The following is a 23,338-nucleotide window of genomic DNA, read 5'->3' as shown; positions in this document are numbered from 1 at the left end:
TAGATAGATAGATAGATAGATAGATAGATAGATGATAGATAAGAGAGAGATTCAAGAGAGAGAGATCCTTAAGAATACTTGCAGTTTCAGGGAGCAATCTGGGTTGGTAACTGGTTGAAGAACAGGAAGCAGAAAATCGGAATACAGGTAGTCCTCGCTTACCAACTGCCTCATGCGACAACCGTTTGAAGGAATGACAATGCTAAAAAGATAATTTTGCAACCAATCCTCACATTTATGACTGCCACAGTGTTCCGCAGTCACGTGATCGCCATTCACACATTTCACAACTGGCTTGTGACAAACAGAATTAATACAGAAGGCAGAAGTAAAATTGTAAGTCGCGGTCATGTGATTTTTCGCTTAGTGACTGCATTGCTTTGCTTAACAATCAAAGGGGACGTGAGGTCATAAACCCAGTCGTGGTCACATAATTTTCAGCTTAGCAACCGTGTTGCTTAGCGACCGACTTGCCGGTCCCAGTTGTGGTCGCTAGGCAAGGACTACCTGTAAATTGCCAGTTTTCACAATGGAAGGATATGCAAAGTGAGGCCTGATGCTTTTTAACTTGTTTCAAAACCTGTATCAGTTTCAACTGGTTTAAAGAGTTAAGGTAAGCAGTTGGGAGATGGTTGAGTTTGTCAATGATTCTAAATTTTTTAGTGGTAGAATCAAAAACAAATTGCAAACAGCTGCAAGATAATTTCTCCAAACTGGATGAAATTAAAAGGGCAAGAAGAATTCAGGGCAAACAAGTGAAATGTGATGCGCCTTCTCGCAAAACCCCCATACTTCACATCTACCTGTATTCATGGGCGTCCGAGCCAACCATGACTGATTGGAAAAGGGTCCCTGGGGGTCTCAGTGGCTAAACTAATGAAAATGACATCCTGAACTGTGTCTATAACAAAATGAATTCAGTGCTGGGAATCATTAGCCAATTGTCCCCTTGAAGTTCCTATTAATCTTTTATGAGGGGAAGAAATGAAATGAGGGGGCATTTACTCTCTGCGACAAACACCCATATCTTGCTAGTTACCCAGAAGGGGCTTGGTGCATTCCTGTCTTGGACTGTAATAAAATGGTTTGTTCATACAAGAGTGTCTGAACTCTAATGCGATGGTTGATTGATTGATTGATTGATTGATTGATTGATTGATTGATCAAATTTATATAGCTGCCCATCTATCCAGAGGAACTCTGGGTGGCAGACAAAATAAAAACAGAGTGCGTTAAAAGCAACCATTTCAAACAATAAACTGCCCATCGCCGAACTGTGAGGAATAAATGAAGTTGTAAAAGTGATTTGGTGTGGACTTCTCTACTGTTGGATATTGAAGCCAATATGAGACCAACCTGGTGAAAAATGGTGGGATGTATCCAACTTCATAAAAGTGGACGGGGGAATACAGCTTTTGCCCCAACTTCACACGGAAGATCCATTCAGAACTATATCTGTGAATTGCGCGAGAGGAAAATGATACAGAATGAGAGAAAATGAGATGTCAGAGAAAGAACATGGTTTGACTCATTCCCTTTTGGGGAATGACTCCCTTTTGGCTCTGGCCCCAATTCATGCTTGTTTCCCTTCTCGTGTGACCCGAACAAATTCTCCCGGAAGGAACTTCTCTGCACAGAAAAAGAGTTTGCCAACCTTTGGTGCATCTCGAAATACCTGTATCTATTCTGAGCTCATGAGAAAATAACTCTGAAATCTCATATCGAGACAGCATTAATCCATACCATTAATCATGGTTTTCTTAAAACCGGAAATATCTTTATTGTTCATGGCTAGTCCACTCTGAAGGCATTCAACTGACAGGATCAATGCTGACGATCTGCATCAGCCAAGATGAAATGAGATGATCACGTGATGATTGCAAAGCAATGAATAGAAGGATTCGGTTAAAATTGCTGCCCAGCATTTCAGTAATGGAGGATCTCAGCGAGAAAAGCACTTGGGGATCTCTTAAGTTGCTTCTAAACTTGGCTGATTTCCAGAAGATTTAGGGTCTTAGTGGGTAGGAGAGGAGTGATCCCAGCCATTCCTAAACATGGAGAAATCTACGCTAGGCCAGAGAAATTAAAAGATTAGGGTGACATGCAGGCAAAGGAGGAATGGTGGAAGAATTCTATTTTTCCTAATATTCAATTAGGTTGATTGGCAAGTAGGGTTAGATAGCATTAGAAGGGAATTTTGCTATGGATTTGGGAGTGAGAGAAGATAGAAAACTTCCCATGCAGACGAAGAACAAAATCTTTCTTAATTCTGATTTTTACAGTAGGCACGCAGGCCATATTAGGGCACATTCCCAGAGTTTAAGGTTCTTGAAACAGCTTAGCCCTTGAGTTTTCCCACAATGCTTTGCGTATCACTCTGTAAGCCTCTCGGATGCATTCTGGGAAATTTAAAACGGCATATACCAAGCTGTGTCAGGTAAGCTGGAGGTCAAGGGAAGATGTGAATGGGAAGCTTAACCATTAGACCCAGAGGGCCAAGGCAGACGTTGGCGCCAATGGATCTGGAAGGCACATTGGAGCCCCAACAGCAATGTATGCATTGATGCAGAACCTTAAAATCCTTTCCGTATCAGTTGGCTTGTTCTGTTTATTTTTAAGAGGAAGAAAAGTACCACAGGCATAAACCAACTCAGGGCAGCCACAACTGTCTTTGCCAGAGCACTTTTAATTCCATACCACATGGACGCCAGATGTGCCTCCCATCGCAACCCAACTGCCAGTATTTTGTCAACACCTGGGAGTTCTACAAGCAGATTGGGAATTGTTCCCCCACCCTTGGTGCAGTCTGAGACCTGTGAGTGCAACAGAGCAGCAATTCATGGATCAAAGAGCTGGAACGCATCCCACGTGGAGGAAAGGCAGCACGATTTTAGAGCACTTTCTTCAAAAAACTAAACGACAAAGTTCTGCTGTTCTTACCACCGGGCAGTGCATCCATATACAATATAAGATTAAAACCAGAGGCTTACAAAGTGTACATTGTAAGCCTCTGGTTTTAATCTTATCTTCTATTCCTGAGGGTAAAGACATACACAGTAAGTTTAAGTGAGGTCAGTGTGGGTTAAAAATGTAGATTCACACCATTGCAAAGCCTTGGGGGACACCCAATCGCTTTCCCAGCTCTTCAAGTGTTACATATGTCTTCCCTGCTGATAAGTTAATCGTCACCACATCATTTATCTGGAAGCAACACGGATGTTTAACAAAGGAGTCACAGCTGTGCGGTTAACCATACATATTTGTCCCACTGCCCTGCAAAGCTTCACCACCTAAATATCTGCATGAGAGATGGCTGAGAAAGCCACAAGAACAAGACCAATGAAAATAGATTTAAAGCGGGCAATTCCCCGGCAACCTGCAGTTATAAAAGTAAACGGCATTTTTTCCTACAAGAAAAATAAGAGGCAAATTTAAGCAGAAGGTGGGCTTTTCTTCTTGCACATCCCCATCAAAGACCTGGGGCCCCAGGCTTTGTGGACTATTCCACTCCAATTCGGAGATCTGTTTAACCTCCTTTAGGCTGGGTGTATAGTGTGGTGAGAGAATTAGCTCAGGGCAGGAATAGTGGGCTGATGAATCAGAAGAGCCACTCCTGCCTAGATCCAGCACATGGGGTGGAAAAGAATGTATTTGGTTTACCAGCAGCATGGATTGATTTTAACAGTCTCCCCTGTTAAAAAAGATGCCTGTCCATTTCAAGCGGCAAGGAAGGGCTGCCTGAGCTCTTGAATCATCTTGAAAAGAACTGGACCCCAAACTCAGGGCTAAGGAACCCGGGCCCGGGAGAATTTGAAAGGCCCGATGCCTTGATCGGTCCTTCTGCGAGAAACGATTCTCATAACTTAAGGATAACATAAGGATAATAGGCATTTTATTACTCCCAATAAATAATGGAGCAACCCCTGAAAGGAATGAAGAGAAGGCCAGAAAAGTGGATTAGAAAATTGCAGGGCTTCCAGCCAACAGCTGTAATAAAGATACAGTAATACAGGCTTCGCTCCAGAGCTCCAGCAGTCCAGTGATCTGAATTGTGTGTGTGTAGTGGAGGGGACGGTAATGTCAGTTCTCCATCTATATGGCAAGGTTAATCTGAGATACAGCTGCCACTGACATACGTTTTGCAAGGCTCTGGTTCTTTGAATCACTGGACAACAAGCAGCAATGCTACTAATTAAGATCCTCCCTGTAATGGTATGTGGGAAAGACCTTGGGAGACGGGGCCAAGAGGTGCTGCCTAGGGAATGGCCAGATAAGAGACGGCATAGCCCGTAGGTGGGTAGTGGGTGGGGCAAGAGGCTCAGAAGGATCCTCCCTAGTTGCTCAGGCTCTAAAGGAGATGGCAGGAGAATTGTACTTTCAGACTTGCAAGATTGACGTCAGCCTTATCAGGTAGACCAGACAGGAAACACAACCAGATAAGCTAATTCTACTTTATTGTAAAGCTACATTAACAGCTGAAAGTACAATTCTCCCCCTGTCTCCTTTACAGCCCGAGAAACTAGGGAGGGTCTCTTCTGAGCCTCGTGGCCCACCCACTATCCAGTTGCAGGTTATGCCGTCTCTTATCTGACTGTTTCTTTGGCAGCACCTCTTTGCCCCATCTCCCAAGGTCTTTCCCACATACCATTACACTCCTCTTCTAACCAGTAGCTTCAGCCACTTAAGGTCTTACAGTTCTATCATTGCTGAAGGAAAAAGACCTCTATCCGAAAAAAAAAAGGCACAGAGTACTATTCAAATACTTTGAAAGGTGTCACGCCGTTGAAAGCTAAGTCCTGTTTCCTATCAGGCCAGAATGTAGGACACACAGAATAATGGATTTAAGTTACAGGAAGACAGATTCCGGTGGGGCGTTAGGAAAAACTTCTAAACTATAAGAACAGTTTGAGGGGGGAACTGATGACCTGAGGATCCTTGGTTTGCCTATCCAACACAACCAGCAGGATGTGTTTTGGCAAAGGCTGGACTGCCATCTTTCAGGGTTGCTTTAACCTGGAGTCCCGCATGGATCAGGGAGTCAGACTCAACAGCCTTTCCAACTCTATAGCTCTTTAATTCTAAGAAACAGCCTTTCCTTGTTTTTCTGCTTGTTTTTAAGCACCAGTGAGATGCTGAAGTTAGGCTGGTGTTTCTCAACCTTGGCAACTTCAAGATGTGTGGACTTCAACTCCCAGAATTCCCCAGCCAGCATGGCTGGCTGGGGAATTCTAGGAGTTGAGGTCCACACATCTCATTCTATCTCATTCTTCTCTACTCTGAGTCTTCAAAGCAGTCTTTGAAATGAGGGTATGGTTTTGGAGTTAGCCTCCCAGCTGAGGCTTCCCCCGGCAAGGGAAAACGCACCTCTGAATAAAAACTGCATAGGCTCATTCACACAGGGGAGAATTCAGAATAATTACAAACTTCAACAAATTGTATTTCCTTAAACCAGTGACTTTTAAACTGGAGGTAATTACTCCCAAGAGGGTAATTTGGGCATATTCCTGGGGGTGATGGAGCAATTTATAACTGATGGTTTGGGAGTTGAGGATCCAGTTTGGGACTGCCGCTGCTGAGACACTTGTATAAAACAACAAGAGTCTGGATTTTTTGTGGGGGCAACGACATTATTCAAGACCGGGAAAAGACATAAGTGGGTCAAAGAGTTTAAGAACCACTGCCTTAAACATTAGCAGTTAGTTGCCAGTGCAGTTCCAAAGCTTGGTTCTTTGCTCCCCCAGAAAGCAAAATTAGATCTGAGAGGTTTAGGAGAATGCAGGTGTTTTCTCAAATTCTTGAGTTGCCGGCTAATTTAGCATTTGCAGGACGGATACCGAAGCAGGAGGACACTAAAGGAGGTGCTGGGACAGCCATAAACTGAATCATGTTTATTAAAATTGTCCCCATTAAATTATTACAGTTTCCAGAATTCGGGATGGCTTTGATAGCCCTGAAATCTCTCTGTCCCCCTCCACCCTTGGAGTTGCTCAGTTTAGGCATCAGCAAGGGGAGGCTCCATATTAATGAAGGTTAAGGGTCTAGCAGGCACTGGGCGCTGGCTAGGACAAAAGAAGGAAATAATTATCTAATTGGGGATAGGGCAGAAAGTTTGTTATCTCACCATTTGCAGGAGTTAAATAGAAAGAGCTGGCTTGCATCAGCCCTTCGAGATAGACCGGGCTTGAACACCAAAGTCATGAATACTAAATGCGCCTCACCCATCCCTGCCTTTATCCTAAAGAGAACTAAGGAAGGGCAAGTCTGATGTTTTCTTAGCTTTCTCAAATTCCATTCCTCCTTTGGACTCAGATTCTTCTTATCTGACCGTTGCCTTGGCCGTGGCTCTTCCTCTTGTTCCTCAAGGTTCTTCTCACAGCCCATTACATGCAGCCTCTCTTCTGGGTGTTAACTGAAAAGTGCAGGTCAATCACAGGACAGCAGGTAAACCCCTAAAGGAGCTTCTTAACTGCGAGAACAATTTGAGAGTTAGATGGGCTGCCCAGGAAGGCTGGATTTCCTGCCTCACAGAACAGGTGGAATTAGAAGCTAGAAGTCCCTTCCCAACCCTGTGACTCTAAGGATCTCCTCAAACTTGGAGTTAGCTCAGCTGATTCGCTGGGTTTGGCTTGGTCCTACAATGAGATTCGTGCCAACTCAGGTTTATAAATTACTGTTATGGAGGATTTTACTCCTGGAAAAGGTGGCTGTAAGGAATGAGGTCCTACAACTTCAGGAGGCAATTCAATCCATCGCTTATAGCCCCTGTCATCAAAAGATATGTTTGCACTCTTTCTTCCTACTCTGTCTACTCTAATCCCGTTTCTTCTTCTCTGTTGCCAGCTTCCTACTTCCGATCTGATTCTTTCAGGGCAGGTCTCCAGCCGCATTTCAGAACATCCTGCAGGGTGTATTTTCACTGCTCTTACTATTTCCTGACCTTCCAGCTTTGGCAAAGGGCTGTGGGATGTGCGTCAGGCATCTGTTTGCATTCCTGCTCTCCACATCAATGCTACGGGTGATATCCACATCGTTCTTCCTAATTCCCTTGGTAGCTGGTGGTGAGGCACTGCAAAAGCAGGCTTGAAAACTAAGCCACCAAGCTCTTTTGTTGGGTTTCTTCAGCATCTATGAATGTGTGAAAGGGTAAGGGTAAGGGTTTATGGACAAGACACATTTTTACATCTAGTACCAGACATGAATTTGTGCCTAAACTATAGGCATCCCAATTATCTTTATTTAACAGGGACGGTCTCTTCTGGTATTTGTCCCCAGTAAATTGATTTGCCTATTATGGTTGGTCCAGTCAGCCAGATGTTTGGACTGGATTTGGCATTTTTGTCCATCTATCCAGTCCTTCCCAAGGCCCTGGGATAGGCAGATGTGGTTGTCTGAGGTTGTTAAAAAGGTATCGTCGCAGGATGGAAGCTGTCCCAAGTAAAGCTGCCTTTTGCAATTGACTGAGGGTGATTTTGTCAGTGCCGATGGTCTTCAAATGGTGCTCCAGATGTTTTGGGATTGCACCTAAGGCGCCTGTAACTGTTGTTACTATTATTACCGCTGCTGCTGCTACTGCTGCTGCTGCTGCTGCTACTACTACTACTACTACTACTTTGGGTTTTGTTTTCTCTTGAACCTCCAGCATTGAAGCTATGTGAACTAATGTACTTCTAACTTCAGACTTTTAAAAAAAAATTAGCTTACTTTTCTTCTTATTGGAGAGCTCACAAAGGTAGAGACAGAAGTTCTGCCTGTTCCTTCATATTTCCAAACTGGGCTAATTGTGCATAAAATAAATGCCTCTGTTGGTCAACTGTATGGATCTCCTGAAGAATAATAACTGGCACTTTGGGTTCCTTCTACCTCCAATTCATCCATTCTTCTAAACTTGAAATCAGGCCCCATCACCTGAGTTGCTTCCATCAACCATCCATCTAAACTAGTGTTTTTCAAATTTGGCAACTTTAATTTGTGTGGAGTTCAACTCCCAGAACTCCCCAGCCAGCATCTTAAGGTTGCCAAGTTTGAAAAACACTGAACCAATTTGGCTTCCCTGCTAAGAACAGTTCTTGGCTCCTTGACCATGCTGATTATTCTCTTCAGCAACTTCAGTTCTGTCCTCTTTTATTGCCTTGTTCAGCACTGATTCTCTTCCTTTTTGTCCCCTTCCTTACAGATCTGGATCATGGGGAGGCCCTCAAAGGCAGTGTCTTTCCTTCTGCTCCTCTGCTGGCTGGGGGCTTCATGGGAGGCACGTCTTCCCCATCCTCTCATCCCGTCCAACGCAACCATCTTCTCCCATGTCTACACCATTAAGGTGGCAGGAGAAGATCCAGAAAACAAGGGTGCCTCCCCACCTCCCCAAGAGGCCTTAGGCCCTCCTGGATCTTCTCAGGGAGGGGGCCTGTACGAGCACACCCTGGAAGGATCCGATCAAGAGCACATGGTTTTCACCCATCGCATCAACCTCCCACCACAGTCCTGTGGGTGTCCACCTGGCACTGAAGATACCCAGGAGCTCTGGAGAAGGCTGCAGGCCCTTGAGAATGAAGTGCGGGTCCTACAGGAAACTTGCCATGCTGGGGGAGGCTGTTGCCCTGCTGCCCCTGCCAGAACCCAAGCCAGCGAAGGTAAGGGAAGAGGAAGGGGGCAAGGATGAATTCTACCACACTGTGCCATGCCTTACAATCCCAAAGCCACACTGCATGTGATGCTGGAGCCTTTGGAAACATGTCCTGTGATTTCCCTTTAATTGGATTGGAGCTGTCCCTGGAGAAGGCGGATGTGGGACCAGGCAAATTATGTTGTTATCCCATCGTCCATTTCTTAAAAAAAAAAAAAAAATCAACCCCCTCCTGCCATCTGTTTCCCCATAGGTGACAAAGAAGCCAGTCTTTTATGCATCACTCAAAAAGAGGAAATACAGTCGCAAACAGGATGACAGTAAAGCACATAGATTTCCATAAAAAATTAATTGTGAGCCGCCCAGAGTCACCTTCTGGGGGAGATGGGCAGCATATAAATTGAATAAATATATAAAATAAATAAAATCGTATGTGTTAATATAGATCAGGGTTTCTCAACCTTGGCAACTTTAAGACCTGTGGACTTCAACTCCCAGAATTCCCCAACTAGCCTTCCTGGCTGGGGAATTCTGGGAGTTGAAGTCCACAGGTCTTAAAGTTGCCTAGGTTGAAAAACTGATATAGATAGATAGATAGATAGATAGATAGATAGATAGATAGATAGATAGATAGATAGATAGATAGATAGATAGATGTCTAACAATAATGATTATAATTTAAATGGAAGTAGCTCTCATTGTGAAGGGGAAAACTTTGTTTTGGAGACTTAGAGTATATATATGCTTAGACTGGCTTCAGTTGCTGTTCTGTTCAATTCAGACATGAAACTCCAAGCTTGGGTTTCTCTTTCTCCGTCTGGGGTTGTCAGCCTTGCGAGGTAGTCCTGACAAGAAACACACCCAGCAGCAAGTTCCATTCCCATTCAGTCATTCTTGTGAGGATAAAACAAGCAGCTGATTCTCACGCACTTCCTTCCTTGGGCTATAAACGCAGTAATAAAGCGATTTACAGGTGCATTTCTAAACACACACCCCTTTCTCTACCTTCCTATGTCTCTCTCTTCCCCCTAGGCCAAACAGACATTCGCACGTTATGTTCGCACCATGGCTCCTTCGACCTCTCTCGCTGCCTGTGCGAATGCGAGTCGGGTTGGGGCGGCCCCACCTGTGCCGAACCGGTCTGCCCCGGAGGCTGCAGTGGCCCAGAGCGTGGCCGATGCGTCAACGGGCACTGCCAGTGCCAACCCGGCTACTCGGGGGCCAGCTGCGAAGAGCCCCCCTCTTGCCCCGAAGATTGCAATGACCAAGGGCGCTGTGTGGATGGGCGCTGCACTTGCTTCCCCGGATATGTGGGTCCGTCCTGCTCTGACCCAGTTTGTCCCCAGAACTGCCACGGACACGGCCAATGCATCTCGGGACGGTGTGTGTGCAACCCTGGTTACAGTGGCGCTGATTGTGCGACCCGGGCTTGCCCTAGCAACTGCAACAGGCGTGGAGAATGCCGTAACGGACGCTGCGTGTGCGAGCCGGGCTTCACAGGACCGGCCTGTGGCAGCAAGACTTGCCCCAACGATTGTAACCAGAGAGGCCACTGTCTGCCGGGAGGTGTGTGTACCTGCCACCCAGACTACACCGGACCTGACTGCAGTCAGCTGGCGTGCCCAGAGGACTGCAGTGGCCACGGAGAATGTCAGGATGGAGCGTGCTTGTGCCACAATGGCTATTCCGGGGATGACTGTTCCATAGGTAGGCACAACGGTCGGGAGGGGACATTTCCTGAAATCACTGTGGTCTAGCCTCTTGCGTGCTTTGTCTGCGTCCACTTCTCTTTTCAGCAGAGTAAAACAGCTGCCTTAGGCAGCCGATGTTAAGCCTCGTGAAAAGGACAGCAAGTGGCTAGGGACTTTTAGAAGCAAAAATTGCAATCGCAGGCCAAGGGGAAAAAAATATTCACGGCTGGACCACTAAAGTGCCCCCAAGGGTCGGTGTGAGCCTTCAGATTCTCCAAAACTCTTTGAGTGGCAAGATGTGGTGATCTACAGTTTGCACACATCTCTTAGGGCATTTTTTTTTTTTTTTTAATCTGCGCTCAGTCGTTCCCAACTCTGCAGTGACTGCTTGGACGAGTCCTTTTGCAGTTTTCAAGGCAATTGTTTCGGAAGTGGTTTACCAGAGCCTCCTTCTTAGAGCAGAGCCCAGCTGGCGAGCGCAGGAGGCGGGGTTTCCATTGCTTCGCACCCTTTTCGGGCGCACACGGTTTTTCGCGCTTACCGGCAACTGCTCCCGACTCCTTTTTTGCAAGGCGCTGCCAGCATTTTTCCTCCCACCGGAGTGAGAGTACCCATTTATCTACTCACGTGAGTTTTCGAACTGTTGGGTTGACAGGAACTGGGGAGGAAACAGGAGCTCACCCTGTTAACGCGAAGGCTGGACTCGAACTGCTGAAGCGTCGACCATTTCTGGCCCAGCATTCATGATTTAGTGCATTATGAATATAGTTTGATGGCTATGAGGACACTCTGAATAGCTATTGTGCCAAAACAATGTGTAGGTGCTTTCTAGCCCAACTTGTCTGACACAGAAAAGCACATTTGCAGCCAAGTGTCCTGGGCCAAACCTTACTTTCCCAGCCTTTAAAAGAGCATTAAAAAAATCACTCTTTCTCCAGGCCTTGGGTTTTAAGCATCTTTGAAAACAGCTATTTATGCCAGCTTGCTTCAGCCGTTAAATCCCCTTAATGTGTGTTTCTAATTGGCCCACGCATGCTGGCTGGGGAATTCTGGGAGTTGAAGTCCACACATCTTCAAAGTTGCCGAGGCCAAGAAACCCTGGTCTCCCACATGAATAAACGACAAGGTATTTTTTTACTACCAGAGAAAGGAAAAAGGGGTCATGGATTTTCTTGCACAAATATTTTAACTAGCATGGACTACAGAGGTGTGTACCTTGATTGGAGGTGGGGCTGATTGACTATCTCCCCTCAGGCGGCAAACTGTCTCTTCAAGGGAGCCTTATCTTGGCGAAGCTCTGGGGAGGTTGGCTATAAAAAAGAAAAAAAGCAATATTGGTTTCTGCTCTTATCTACACGCCCCCCATCTTTTTTCTTGGCCTAAACAGAGATTCCATCCGTTGGTGTCCGTGTCTCAAATCGAGATGAAACGTCTTTCCGCCTGGAGTGGAGCCACCCTGAAATTGCCGTGGACGGATATGAGATCCATGTGGCACCCATGGTAACAGGACATGCCTTGGGCCAATAGGCTTGTGTGGTGGAAGCGGAGAATCCAACTTCTGCTGCCTTCCAAGTGTTACTGAACTACAATTCCCAGCAGCCCCAGGCAATGTGACCAGGGAGGATGCTGGTAGCTGTAGTTCTTCACTACCTGCCATGTCACAGGTTGCTTCTCCTGTCCTACAGAAGTGGGGAAAGATACTGTAGATACGATGGACCCGAAGAAGAGTGGGAGAGAGATCCTAGCTACTTCATTTGGTTGCAGGCCAAGTCTGCTTGAGAAGTAAAGGTTGGATCCTTGTATCTTACATTAAACAAGCAAACACTTGGGTGTTTCACACTAGATCAAGCCAAGGGTGAATTCACTCAACACGCTTTACAAAGATCTGGCAGATGCATTGATATAACATGCTACACTTGGTTAGTATTAACCTTGTTTAGGTTTCTAGCTGGGTCTCAAGGCCAACCCATTTGAATAGCTGATTTCAGTGCATTATGCAAACTCAGAAAACGGGTTAATGCGGTATCTAAGTGGAACGTGTGGTGTGAATGCAAATCCAAAGTCCATCTGGAGACCCAGCAGATGGTATGAAATTGCCTCAGGGTGAAGATGCTTCCTGTAATGGTCTGTGGGAATGACCTTGGGAGACAGGAGGAAGAAATCAGGCAATGGTCCAATAAGAGGCAGCTGAGACCTCAGAAGGAATGGGGGTGTGGCAAACCTCTCAGAAGGGACCCTCCCTAGTTTCTTGGGTTGTAAAGGCGAGGGTGGAGAAATGTACTTGCAAGATTCTGTTAATGTAACCTTACAATGAAGTTAGAGCTAGCAATCTTTCCCCCCTCACCCTTTATGGTCCAAGAAACTAGGGAGGGTCCCTTCTGAGATGTTTACCATGCCCCCATTCCTTCTGCAGGCTCAGCTGCCTCTTATCTGACTGTTGCCTAGTCTGCAGCTCTTCCTCCTGTCTCCCAAGGTCATTCCCACAGACCATTACACTGCCTCTATGTTTGCAAGTCACCTATAGTCTCAGTGATGGACCTCAGTCTCCTTTTTCATGTCTAATCCTTCCTTTAAAGCCATCAGAGACAGCAGCCATCAATTTGTGATGGCAAATTTTGTGAATTCTATTTGCTTGGTGTCAAAAGGAGAATGCTCTTTGGCTTCCTTCGAACCGGTTACACACCAGTGCCTTTGAATAATGTCCTTTAAATGCAGGTATATCAATGTGTTTAGTAAATAGATCAAATACGATTTGGTGTCCTCCAACACCAAGCATTTTCTTCCTTGCTTAGGAAGCTTCTCCCCTCCCCATCACGCCAACTTCTTCATGAAGCGCCATTGAGGTATGTTGCCAAAATAGAAGATTGACTCACTCAAAGTCATCTGGCACTGAACCTCCTGAAAGCGTTGTGGTCTAGCAACTTGAGTATTGGATTACGACCACTATGGAGCTTTGGCCAAGTCTCTATCTGTCTGCTTTGTTCCCCTGAGTAGTGACACATGAGGAAACAAAATGAGCCGCTTCCTCTGCATATGAATAATTTTGCTCTCACAGTTAAGAGATCGTTCCAGCCACTCAGTCTAGAGAGGTGTCAATGTTACTGCTTCAGTGAAGTCTCCTTGGAAAAATGTCAGGCACAGATGCAATGACCATCTCTGAGCAGATCTTTGTGCATACAGGTTCTATCATCTAACGTTTAGGCATGGGTCTTCTAGCAATTTTCTCATTTTCTGAATCAGTCTCCCCACAATTTGGGTTTGGAATTTCCTGATGTAATCAAACAAAATATATAGTTATGGGTGCTCATGCTGCTTTGGAGTAATGAGAGGTTTCGGGGTGACCAACAGCTTCGAAGGAATTCCATTCTGGGATAAAAGGCTTATTGATAAATATTCAGGCTGAATATGAGACATCATTAACATACTGTACCAGTAGATTCCTTTTCACTATCTGAAGGACCCCAATACTCTCAGAATTGTTGCAAAGAGGGCAAGATTTTTTTTCTGGCACCAGCTGACTTCCTGCCTTTGTATAACCCCCCTTTGTCTCCTCCTCTTGATTCAGGAAGAAATGGATAAGTAAAAGTAAAGCCCACTCATTTCTGTCCATCTTAGCTCCTACTGTAAAGAAATTACTAGAATTTTTGTCTTTTTGTCACTGAAGGCCGATCCACCGGCCCTGGTTTTCCTTTTCTGGAAGGCACAAGTGGGCAATATTGTCCTGTGTGTGGCCCCAGCCCATCTCAAACACATTTTCTGTCTGTGTTTTTCTGCTCCACATGGAGAATAGTATTTTCCAGCTTGTGTCAGCTCAAACTGTGCTGTCCAATTTCCTTGTTGCATTTAACTTCCTTCTAGGCAGGACCAACCATGGTGTATGTGTGTGTGTGTGTCTGTCAAAAGAGTCAAAATGGCAGCCATGAATACTGTGCTGTTTTCTATGTGCATCACACGAGCAATGTACATTAAAAAATAGCTACATACTTTTCCAGTGAAGTTTTTTTTTTTAATTAGTTCATCAATGCACCATTGAAACACAGAAGAGAGAGAGATTGATTTAGCTCAGTCCCAGGTCAATTTATTTTTTTATTTATTCAACCAATTTATATGGTTGCTCATCTTCCAGTGAAACTTTGGGCCGTGAACAAGGAAATAGCACAAAAATCAATTGAAAGAACCACGTTGAAACACCTTATTTATTTGGGCTCTTTGACAACTGGGGTGAAATCCTCTCTCCAAACAATGGAACAGTGCATCAGTGAACTGATTAAAAGAAAAGCAGTAAGTGGGTAGCTCCAGGAAAGAAAAACAGTGATTAAAACAAAACCAAACATTGCTGCCAGGTTTTCAATCAGCAACTCTGCACGTCAGGCAAACATTATAGCCATTATATGATTGAAACCCTCCTGTAACAGCTCCTGGGGCAGAGATTAGGGAAGCATGTTCTTGAGAACATGCAAAAAAGGAACTTTTATTTTAAAGCTAGTTGCTGGGCCTGTGGATGTGTACATGTTGATGCTTTAACTTTGTAAACTTTTTTTTAAAATCACTTTCACTCTGTAAACTTTTTTTTTTAAGTCACTTTAGCTTTGTAAACTTTTTTTTTTAATCACTTTAACTTTGCAAACTTGAACTTTGTAAACTTTTTTGTAAAAAGACTCACTCCCGGAAAGGAATGAGAATAGCAGTGTTTTTTCCAACACGCATGGAAAATGGTCTCACAGAGACCATGTTATTTAGAATTACAGGAGGCTGGGTTTCTTGCAAGATTTTTCAGACTGATCTCCCCCACCGCCCCCCCAATCTCATTCCAAACAAAATGATTGCACTAGACATTCATAAGCAGAGGTATGTGGCTTCATTCTGCCTCTTTTCCTTCCCAACGTACAGCGGGATCCTCAGGCGGGCGAATCCATACACTTGCCTGGCACCAAAACAGTCTTTGAATACAACGGATTAAAACCGGGGGAGGAATACACGGTCACCATTCGGGCAGAAAAAGGGCCGCACCACGGACCCCCCGTCACCCAGACCGTGCGTACGCGTATGTAGTCTGGAGCCACGTCTCCATTTCTGTCTGCCTTCTGCGTTCCCCATTTTTTCTCTCACTGACCTGTTCGATGTGTGTGCAACCGCCCTTCTCACTTTTTCCCCCCACACTTCCTTACCTTGTGGAATGGTTGGAGCTCACAATACAGCCTCTTTAGGCATAAGCAGAAATTGATTTATTGATTGCTAACTTACTGGTGCTTATAGTGTCATCATGGCAGATGAAGAAGAGGATCAAGAGCCCTGCCTGAAGGCAATTTGAAATTATTATTAAATGGCAAAAGTAAATGAATAGGTTTGCATTTTTTTTTTTTTGCTAACAGTGTTTCAAACCTGACCTCATCGTCTGATGTTTGCATACATTCAAGCCGATCATACCAATCAAATAATTAGCATCAAATCCAGTTTAATGTGACTCATAACAATAATACTAGAATGCTTTTTTCCTCTCTCATGTCTTGGTAAATTCTTTATGTAATTTTTATATTTTGTCAAACTTTAATGTGCTCTCCCCCCCCTTCCTTCTATTACTTTTTCCCCCCCGTTTTTACACTTCAGGTGTCATTACAAATAAATAAAAACAAATAGTGAACATCCTCATTCAGATCCTGCATGGACCTGCTCTAATAATCTAGGAAATTAGTAAGAGGGAGGGGGGGGAAACCCTTAAAAATGGCTTTAATTATCCTACTTTGCTGGGAGATAAATCAGTCCATTATTGAAATAATGGTTTATATTTCCCAGCTTCTCCGGCATTTGATCCTTAGTTACATTAAATAGCTACACTTCCTGTTATTTCTGGTCGTTTTTCTTGTTTAGGGCTAAGTGGTCTGGGCCGCAAGGATCTCAGTGACCACTAGGTGGCAGCAAAGAGATGTCCCTTTTTTTTCCTCTGGCTCCTCACTGCCATCTAGAAGTCACTCGGATATTACGGGCCAGATCTGGGAGTCCTACTGCTTACTCCTTTCATTAGGCTCAAGGCTGTCTCTTGCCAGCTCCAATTGTTTCCCCCCTCCACCCCCACCCCCATCACAATGTTTTGTGTTTCACAGGTCTCTTCCTTTCTTCCAGGAGTGGCTCCCCCCAGTGGCCTGCAATCATCCCAAGTGACAGAAGACTCCCTGACCTTGCAATGGGATCCACCTGCTTCTCGCCCCGATGGCTACATCCTCAGCTACGTCCCTCTGGTTTCCACTCGGCCCATCCAAGCCATGAAACGTGTAGAGCTGCCAGCAGCCCCTGAGCGAGTTACCTTGGAAGACCTGGAGCCCAGGATGCGCTACCGCATCACCTTGGTTGCCCGTCAGAGTGGTGAGAGCAGCCGGGCCACCAGCGTTGTTGTCAGCACCACAGGTAGATCACTAGAGGGTTGGCTGATACTTGCTTTGGTCTAGAACTTGCTTTTGTCTGGAAAGGATCAGAAAAAGAAACAGGAGCTTGGCTGTATTTTCCTAGAGGCCACCGGGCACAGAATATTGAATGCGGCATGTTGGGCTTGCTGGATCTTTGTGTGAAGTGACCAGCACCTCAGAGATGCTGCCCTAAATGGTAGCCATATGTTGAATTCTCCCCATCTGTACTCCCCATTTGTCATGGAATGACAAATGACCAGTGATGTGGCTAAAAAGGCAGGGGAAGGCACAAGATTGCATAATATCATGGATATCCATGATTGCCTGCTACAGTACCGAGGAGGGAGCATCAACACAGGATTGCTGTTTGCAGACAGGCCAAAGGGAAGAGGGGATTTTATACTGCCAGAAGTTACAGGGCCCCATTTTTCCATTAGCTCCAGCCAATAGAAATGATCAAAGTATGATAAGATACGGGATAAGAGGATGAAGCAAGGAAGTGGTATTGTTTGTGTGGTCCAAGAAATCAAAAGGATGGGATAGGAGGTTATGTTTCAAATCCTTCCAGCATGTGGAGAGTCATAAAATTCTCAGGAACCCAAAATGTCACTATATACAGACAGACATATAGAGAGAGATACATACTGTATAGCGATACATGTAGAAAGATATAGATACAGATATATTGACCACCAGGAGGCATCATGTGACCAGTTTCATCCTAATTCATCCAGTTTCATTTGGCTAGCCATCGGACATGGGTAACCAAATGTTATTTTATGGAGCTCACACTCTCTACCAGTTGAACTCACAGAACCTTGCACTGGAAATGACTATATACAGTGCATTAGGAGCTATCCAGGCACTCAGCAATTGCAGGAAGAGATAAATAGAATCTACCAGAACAGTATACAGGTAGTCCTCACTTAGCGACCACAATTGGGACTAGCAATTCTGTTGCTAAGTGACACAATCACTAAGCAGAAAATCACGTGACTGCGACGGACTTATGGTGTCATTTTCCAGTCAGCTGTTAAGCGAGACATCACCTGACTGCAACTTGCGATTTTACTTCTGCCTTCTCCATTAACTCTGCTTGTTGCAAGCTGGTTGGGAAGCATGCAAATGGTGATCATGTGATCACAGGATGCTTTGACGATCGTAAATGTGAGGACTGGTCACAAAGCTGGTTTTTTTACACCATTGTAACTTCCAATGGTCGCTAAATGAGGCAGTCAGTAACCGAGGACTACCTGTATGGAGCACAGAGATAGAAATGTTACAGAGAGCTTCAGGGAAGGTGGACTGTTTTTACCATTCTGATCAATATATATTCAATGAGCTTTGTCCTAAGCTGAGATTTCAGGGATTTGTTTCCTCAACGCACCTGGAGGCTACTAAATTAAGGAAAAAAAATTAAAAGAAGTATTTTAATAGGCAGAGCAATGATGCCAGCTTTGGATTGTTTAAATCACATATTTAAATACCACCTGTCACTCTAGAACCTTATAGGAGAGTTAATACATTTTTTATTTGATTGCCAATACCAAGAACTATAAAGCATAAGTTACCGCAAACTTTAAACAATACAGGTAGTTCTCGGCCATTTGTTTAACGACCATTCGAAGTTACAATGGTACTGAAAAAAGTGACTTATGACCTGCCCTCGTGCTTACAATCATCCCAGCTTCCCTGTGGTCATGTGGTCACCATTTGCAACCTTCCCAGCATTCCTTTTCCCACAATTACATTCTCTTTTTTCCTACCAAGGATATCTTGCTTCTTTCTTCATTTTTCCCTTTCTTCCTTCTTTCCTACAGCAGTCATGATTGTAATTTCCTTTTTTTATTTGAACCTCCTCTATATCACCCGCAGATCTCTGAAAATCAGACCATAGGAGGTTCCTGGAAGTGATGTATAAAAAGGCTGAAACTAACTCCATTTGTTTTATTGCAGCTTATGGGAAATTCAAGATCAGCACCACGGATGAGTCAGCAAGCATAACTTTTTAGTGGGGTGTGCCAACTCCAATCCAGGCTAGTTTAGAGCGGTGGGGAAATTGGAAAGCTAGATAAGCAGGGCTCCATATTTCTAGTTCGGTGTTTCTCAACCTTGGCAACTCTAAGATGTGTGGACATCAACTCCCAAAACTCCCCAGCCAGCATTCTGGGAGTTGAAGTCCACACAACTTAGAGTTGCCAAGGTTGAGAAACACTGTTCTGGTTGATAGCCATACATCTCACCTCCATGACTTATTCCCACTGAGTACTTTGCCATAACCTCCTCCCTTTTTGATCCTACCAGCACCAGCTCCAATCCAACCAAGCCGCCACTACTTGACACCACCCCCTTCTTCCCATAAAAAGCCAGATACTTCCTCTTCTGAGCCTGAAGTGAAGAAACCAGGCACTAAGCCACATCCAGGTCGCAGCCCATCCAACACCACCTTACTGACTAAGGAGTATTTCCTGAAGAGAATGACGCAGAATATCTCATCCAAACTTTCCCCATACAATGGGACTCTCCTTCAACGGTTAGAGAGCTACCTCCGTGCCATCAATTTCCCTCTCCGGGGCAATCAGACAATCCAGAGCGTGGCCAGGGACATATACCTCTATCTCAAACGTGCAAAGCCAATTGAATTTCAAGAGAGGGTTGAAGAACGTCTTGTCAAAGAAACTAGCAATTTGCCTCGGCAAAGGGAATTCCCAATAGCAGAAGCAGATAGCGCCTACTCAGATGGATATCTCCGTCCAGACCATGCCAAGCCAGCGGTGGTGACCACCTCCTCAGACCATATTGAGGTGTCTTTGGACAGTGTGAGAGGGGTCTCTGACAATGTGGTCATCCGCTACCAAAACATGGCAAATGGAGAAAGAAGGGAGTTAGTGGTCCCCGGAGATGCTTCTACAGCAATCATCACCGGATTGTCTCCTGGAACAACCTACTTGATGGAAATTCACGGCGTCATGAAAGGACATTCCTCTAAATCTTACTCCTTTATAACTGCCACAGGTACCAGGGTTGGTAGGGCCGTCATCCACCAAGGCAGTTTGCTCTCTTCCTTCACCTGCAGTAGAACCATCACATGCCTTATTTATATTCTTGCAAAGCAGAGCTTCTGCGGCACCCACACATCGCCAAATATTTAATTACACGTTGCTTTCACGTTCTCCCCAAAGTGGCTTGGACTGTAGATTGCTATGTAGCTTCCTCTCTTGGACGAAAGTTCTTCTGAGCCATATTGTTTTTCACGCAGATGTCACAGCATCCACCAGCTAATTGTCTTCTTCAAGCCAAAATGTGCCCTTACCTGCTCCTCCAAAGTTTGTTCGGTCTGTTCTGTTTTTGCTACACGTCTCTTCTTATAGACAGAGTGTTTCCCGTCTGTCTTTTCTATGTTGTCCTGAGTTTATTTGACGTCTACTTGCAAAGAGTTAAAATATGGGATATTTTCCCATTAAATTGAATCACAGGAGGAAGAATTTTATTATGGTTGTGGATATTACATGCAAAGTTCTTAGGGAACACAGAGAAGTGGCTGGAAAAATACTGAATTATTTCTTAATAATTTTAAACCTGACTTTCCCCTGAAGGAGTTCCCATTTTTATCCTTACAGCAGTCCTGAGAAACAATAATTCACCCCAAATCACCCCACAACAGCCCCCTATTTCCCTATAAAAATAGTCTACATATGAACGTATATACATAAGAGTATCACGTCCAATATTTACTGAAAGATTTAACACAATTTAGTAAAACATTTCTCAGTATGCTGGCTCAAAAGTGTACCAGTGAAAGCCAAGGTTTTGTCAAAACTGAAGAAATCAAAATCAGAACGTCCAAACATTCACATGTGGATGTTGAAATCAGGCTGAATGTTGACTCTGTATGAAACGTTGTTCTGGTGTTACTGTTTTCCTGTCCCGCGTCTTATTGTAACACACCACTCACTTTATTTTTTAGCCACAGCCAGCTGCCGATGTTGTTCAAGTGAATCTGAAGTCTTTTGTGTTTAATCACTTTCTTCTTCCAGGCTTCCAGCTCTTGCCTTCATGTTGCTTTTATGTGGCTGAAAACTTTATTTTCAGTTTCCGTTCCAGCAATGTTGGCTGTCATTGTCAAGCCAGCCCGTGCTGCTGCTCTGCCTCTCCTCCTGCTGCTGCCGTGGCTGCCCCATCACATATCCAAACCTCAGCCTCAAAGTGTCTGTCTGGCAGTTAACTGGGATATCTAGGTTTTGTTTTCTGAAATGAAGAGAATCTATTCTAAAAACTCTCCTCCTTCTCCTTCTCCCTCTCCTCCTCCTTCCAGTAGCAGGAAGTTCAGCTCTGATATATATCTGGCTAGCATACTTCTCAGCTGAATTGAACCATAGGGCTGGGTTCCCACAAATATTGCCAGGTAGTTTGTACATCCCACTGTGTGAAAGCTGGCCTCAACCTTAGCTGGTTGAGTGAACCATCACACTGAGCCATAAAATGGGTTATTTGCTTGGGCATAGCAGGTTATGGGAATGCAGCAATTATGGTTTTTAAAGCCAAGATAAGCATATTGTCCGTATCCAACCTGCATTGTCTAGATCAGTGTTTCTCAACCTCAGCAACTTTAAGATGTCCACACTTCTTAAAGTTACCAAGGTTGAGAAACACTGATTTGGAACATTATACAGATTTGCTGTTATTGATTCCCATGTAATAATCTGTCACATTTCAAAGGCTCAGGGATTCAAACTGCAATCAAAAGACACGCACACACACCCTCACACACACACACACACAGTCAATGGCTAAGGTGTCTTCTGTAAAATCCAGGAAGTAGAGAAATATGCTGGCCAGACTGAACTAAGGGAGGAGGTTGCTGAAGCTTAAAAAAAAAAAAAGAGTTTCTGGTTCCCTCACCTCACATCTCCTTTCCTTCAGCTCCAAGTTCACCAACAACTGACAAGATCCAAACCATCGCCGTGCCCACCTTAACTCCTGAAGCTCCATTGAGGAACCTACAGGTGACCGACGTCTCTCCAAACCGGCTCCGTGTGACTTGGTCAGCCCCGCCCAATTCCTTCCACAACTTTTCCCTGTACTATAGGGACCCCAAATATGATGCACCCCCAGAAAAAATCAGCATTCCAGGAACAGAGAGAAGTGTCAACATAATGGGTTTACACCCTGGTACTGAGTATGAAATAGAGTTACATGGAGAGATACCTGATGGAACCTACAGTGCTCCCCTCTTGACAAAGATAATTACAGGTACCTCACTATATTCCCTGAATTCATCAAGTTCCAACTGGGATCTTGGTTTTTTTCTGTTTCAGATTTCCTTTTTCTAGCAAAGAAGATAGTAGAATATATATTTCTGACGTGATGAAGGACATTTTCTGACTCACTGACCATTGTGTTTCATCTGTGTCCTCATGCAATCTGTGTCATGGCTCAGGATTCTGATGCCCGTTGCTGGGCGGACAGGGCTAAGTCTGCTTTGATTCAGCCTCCAAGTACCCTTTTTGTGGCCTAGAAGCACCCAAAGAGCAGTGGGGCTAAATCGCCTTTTTTTTTAAGGGGCAGAGAGTTAAATTTTGCAGCACTTAAAAAAAAACAACTGCAAAACCAACATGATCTTTTCCTAGATTGGATGGCTTTTAAAGGGCAAAGGCCGCCTAGAGTCACGTATGTGAGATGGGCAGCTATAAAACAAGTATTATTAGATTCTGCAAAATTTAAGGTATGCCTTCTGAACCTTCAATCCTGCTCCAATAGGAGCTGAAAGTTTGGTAATGCCATGCTGTTACAGGTAGTCCTCGCTTAGTGACCATAATTGGGACCTGCAAGTCCATCACTAAGCGCATGGTTGCTAAGCTGAAAATCACATGACTGTGATAGGATTACAACCTCACTTCAGCTTTGGTCATTAAGCAAAGCAGCACAGTCACTAAGTGAGACATCATGTGACCGCAACTTATGATTTTACTCCTGCCTTCTCTATTAACTCTGTTGTCACAAACCAGTGGCGAAGCACCTGAATGGTGATCATGTGACTATGGGATGCTGCGATGGTTGTAAATACGAGGACTGGTCACAAATATATTTTTTTAATACTGTCATAACTTCGAAAAGTCACTAAATGAGGCAGTTGGTAAGCAAGGACTACATATATTAGCCATGCCTCTTGAGGCCTTGGAGCCCACTAATTTATTTCCCAGTCATAAGAAAATTGTGTGCACACCCATCTTGTTCCATGACATCAGGTTGGCTGTTGAGAACAAAATGTGTATTTTCACTTAATTGATTTTTTTTTCAAAAATTCTTTATTTAAAGGCAGTTGAGAGAGGAACAAGGCTATGAAATAAGGTTGGCCACATGCTTTCCCATCCTATCAAAATTCAGTGCAAAACTGCTGGTTCTCTGTAGTATCATTTTTTATCCTCCCCGCCTCCCCATTCCCTCTATCCAACCCCACATCTCTCACTTATATTACCTTAGATGGGAAAAAGTTGCCCACCTGCACTAAATGGACTTTTGGTCTGACAGATTTCCTCAGCCTGATATTTAACAATTCTCCCTAAGTCCCTGAAAGATGAGCAGACTGATTCTCCCTCCACCAGATCATCTTTCAAAAACCCACA

The 23,338-nt window shown here is 44.5% G+C and overlaps 1 protein-coding gene across 1 annotated transcript in view; it reads left to right on the top strand.

Annotated features, from left to right (window-relative positions):
- TNXB (tenascin XB) overlaps positions 1-23,338 on the top strand; it is a 109,396-nt gene that overhangs the window by 15,308 nt on the left and 70,750 nt on the right. Inside the window, exons 2-8 of the mRNA XM_088129759.1 lie at positions 8,174-8,627; positions 9,653-10,327; positions 11,699-11,811; positions 15,202-15,355; positions 16,432-16,713; positions 19,017-19,727; positions 21,636-21,965. Of these exons, the coding sequence (XP_087985885.1) occupies positions 8,183-8,627; positions 9,653-10,327; positions 11,699-11,811; positions 15,202-15,355; positions 16,432-16,713; positions 19,017-19,727; positions 21,636-21,965 (2,710 nt within the window). The 5' untranslated portion in view covers positions 8,174-8,182. The remainder of the gene's footprint in view (positions 1-8,173; positions 8,628-9,652; positions 10,328-11,698; positions 11,812-15,201; positions 15,356-16,431; positions 16,714-19,016; positions 19,728-21,635; positions 21,966-23,338) is intronic.

Source organism: Python bivittatus, unplaced genomic scaffold (assembly GCF_059951505.1).
Source record: "Python bivittatus isolate LINGU-HERP-01145 unplaced genomic scaffold, Pbiv_v1 ctg000810_np1212, whole genome shotgun sequence".
In the NCBI taxonomy this organism is placed as follows: Eukaryota; Metazoa; Chordata; class Lepidosauria; order Squamata; family Pythonidae; genus Python; species Python bivittatus.
Note: the sequence above shows the minus strand (reverse complement) of the source record. Positions and strands in the feature narration are given on the sequence as shown.